The sequence below is a fragment of the Pediculus humanus genome, genomic scaffold, assembly GCF_000006295.1.
Source record: "Pediculus humanus corporis 1103172107855 genomic scaffold, whole genome shotgun sequence".
NCBI classification, from domain to species: domain Eukaryota; kingdom Metazoa; phylum Arthropoda; class Insecta; order Psocodea; family Pediculidae; genus Pediculus; species Pediculus humanus.
The window spans coordinates 413085-415380 of record NW_002987435.1 but is presented as its reverse complement, the minus strand read 5'-3'; the positions used below and the strand labels follow the sequence as shown (position 1 = coordinate 415380).

Below are 2296 nucleotides of genomic sequence, written 5' to 3'. Positions count from 1 at the left end.
TTTAGTAAATTACGTAAAAAAACAATTTTGAAAATAAAAAGTTTAAATGCTTGATTTATAATTATAGTTTTATAATTTAGTTAAAACTAACAAATTTTTTGTTATTAGTTATAATATGTTTGAGTAGTGTTTCAGTTACTAAAATAGTAGGCCTACTTCAAAAGCTTGTACATACTTGTATTGCTAGCTTGATGCTTTTTAATTATTATATTCTTTATTTAAATAATTTCAGAAAAAGCACACAGTGGGTTTTAGATGTTCAACAACATCCGGTTGCCGTTATTTGTGGCGTTGTGCCGTTGAAAAAATGCTTTTTTTCACATTAAAAAAAGCTGCCGATGCTCCCGTTATGACCGGTGGAGGATTTTTTTCTTGGGGTACAAAATTTAAATATTTTGGCCGAACGGAAAAGGAAATATTACAGGATACATTATTCAGAAAGATAAAAGAACCAGATGTGAGTCTTAATGGGAATTTGATGAGGAAATCGTGCAGCGTTCCAGCTACTCCCTGCACTCCTGCCGGTTCCGACTTGAGCGAAATGAGTAAGTATAACATTTTTTTTTCTTTTTTTTTTTTTTTTTTTTTGAATAATTTATTTATCACCTTTATAATTTAAAATGTGCCCGAAAAAAAAAAAAAAAAAAATTTAAAATGCGTTTAGTACCGCATGAGGCATTTCTTCTCCTGTTACGTTTGTATGGTTTGTTTCAACTCATTCATAAATTTCGATATCATGGAGTCTGAGAAAAATTTGCGTATTCCAGGGTGTAGGAGTTTGCCTAAGGCTGATCATTATATGTTCTATTCGAAATTACACCCAGATTATCCTCCGATTTTTGGTGATTGTCCGAAAAATTCCCTGCCCTGCCTTCAAATAGTTTCGACAAGCCAGGATCACGATTTAGGAAAATCTAGGGTACAAGGTATTAACTTTTCTTACAAGGACTTATATAAATCAATTTAATAAATTTTTAATTAAATTATTATCTTTTTTTGTGGAATGCATTGGAAAAACTTTTTAAGAGGGGGGGATATACAAAGCACAATTTTCAGAGAGAGAGAGAGAGAGAAAGGAAGGAAAACTACAATAAAAATTAATCAAATTCATTTTTTTATTTATTTTTTTTTTAAACGCACCCTTAGGTAGCAACATTTGTAAATAAAATTTATATTATTGAATTTGTAAAAAAAAAAAAAACTTGTTTGTAAATATGTATATAAATTAATAATAATAATAATAATAATATCTTTAATTTTTTAATGCGTATACGCACCGTATACGTTTTTATTTTTATTGTACATAAAATTAAAATAATTAAAATAAATTTTTTTTAATGTGTGGTAGATTTTAGAGATTTGAATGAGTGTGACGATTACTATTTTCGGGATTCATTCGATCGTTCATCATGCGATTCACAATCACACACGAATAAAACAACAACAATAACATCATCTCAAAAATGCAGCAGGAATCATTCTCCTCTACATTCGGGTTCAGGTACAACACACGGGACAGGTAGTAAAATTTTAAGTCCCAAACGAGATGTCACACATAATCCTTTATTACAATTATCCGACAATCATCAGGATATACAAAATTCTATTAATACAAAAAACGATATAACAAAATTTAATTTATTTCAAGTGAGTTTATTTATTTATTGGAATAAATCAATCAAGGTATTGGAAAAGAAATTTTTTTTTTTTTTTTTTTTTTTCAGGTGTTCATACCTTCTTTTTTATTTGTTGTTATTTCATTGATCACTGCCACAATTATTATTATGGAGTCTGATTCTGATCTTGTAAAAAATGTTAATAATCTACCGGAAATGATATCATTAAGAAAACATTATTATGAACCAATGAAAAATTTTTTTGCCAACAGATTTTTAAAATTTATGTTTAAAAAAGAAGTTAAACATTAATTCATCAAATTTATTTAGAAATCTTTTTTTTTTTTAATTATTAATAATAATAATAATATCTTTTAAATAAAATTTTGTCAATTGATTCTCTCTCTCTCTAAATTAAGGCGAAAAGAAAAAAAAATATCAAATCTTGTAGCGTTTTTCTCATTTTTTCTTTCAATAAATAAAGCAATATAAAAAAATAAATAATGTATTATGTATTTTATTTAATTAAAAAAATTTTTAAATAAATGAAAAAAATTATTATCGTACTACTGATACGTAGAGAGGATTTAATTATAAATTAATAAATAAAATTTTATGTATAAAAAAAATTGATTGCTAATGATTTCAAAAAGAAAATTTCTTTATAATAATAATAATAA

General features: G+C 25.8%; 1 protein-coding gene across 1 annotated transcript in view; it reads left to right on the top strand.

The window, feature by feature from the left end:
- The window catches only part of Phum_PHUM380350 (FERM domain-containing protein, putative), a gene marked incomplete at both ends in the record, with an annotated part of 5096 nt that extends 3168 nt beyond the window's left edge, over window positions 1-1928 (top strand). Inside the window, 4 exons of the mRNA XM_002428383.1 lie at window positions 233-545; window positions 768-926; window positions 1349-1647; window positions 1725-1928. Of these exons, the coding sequence (XP_002428428.1) occupies window positions 233-545; window positions 768-926; window positions 1349-1647; window positions 1725-1928 (975 nt within the window). The remainder of the gene's footprint in view (window positions 1-232; window positions 546-767; window positions 927-1348; window positions 1648-1724) is intronic.
- Window positions 1929-2296: the final 368 nt, after the last annotated feature.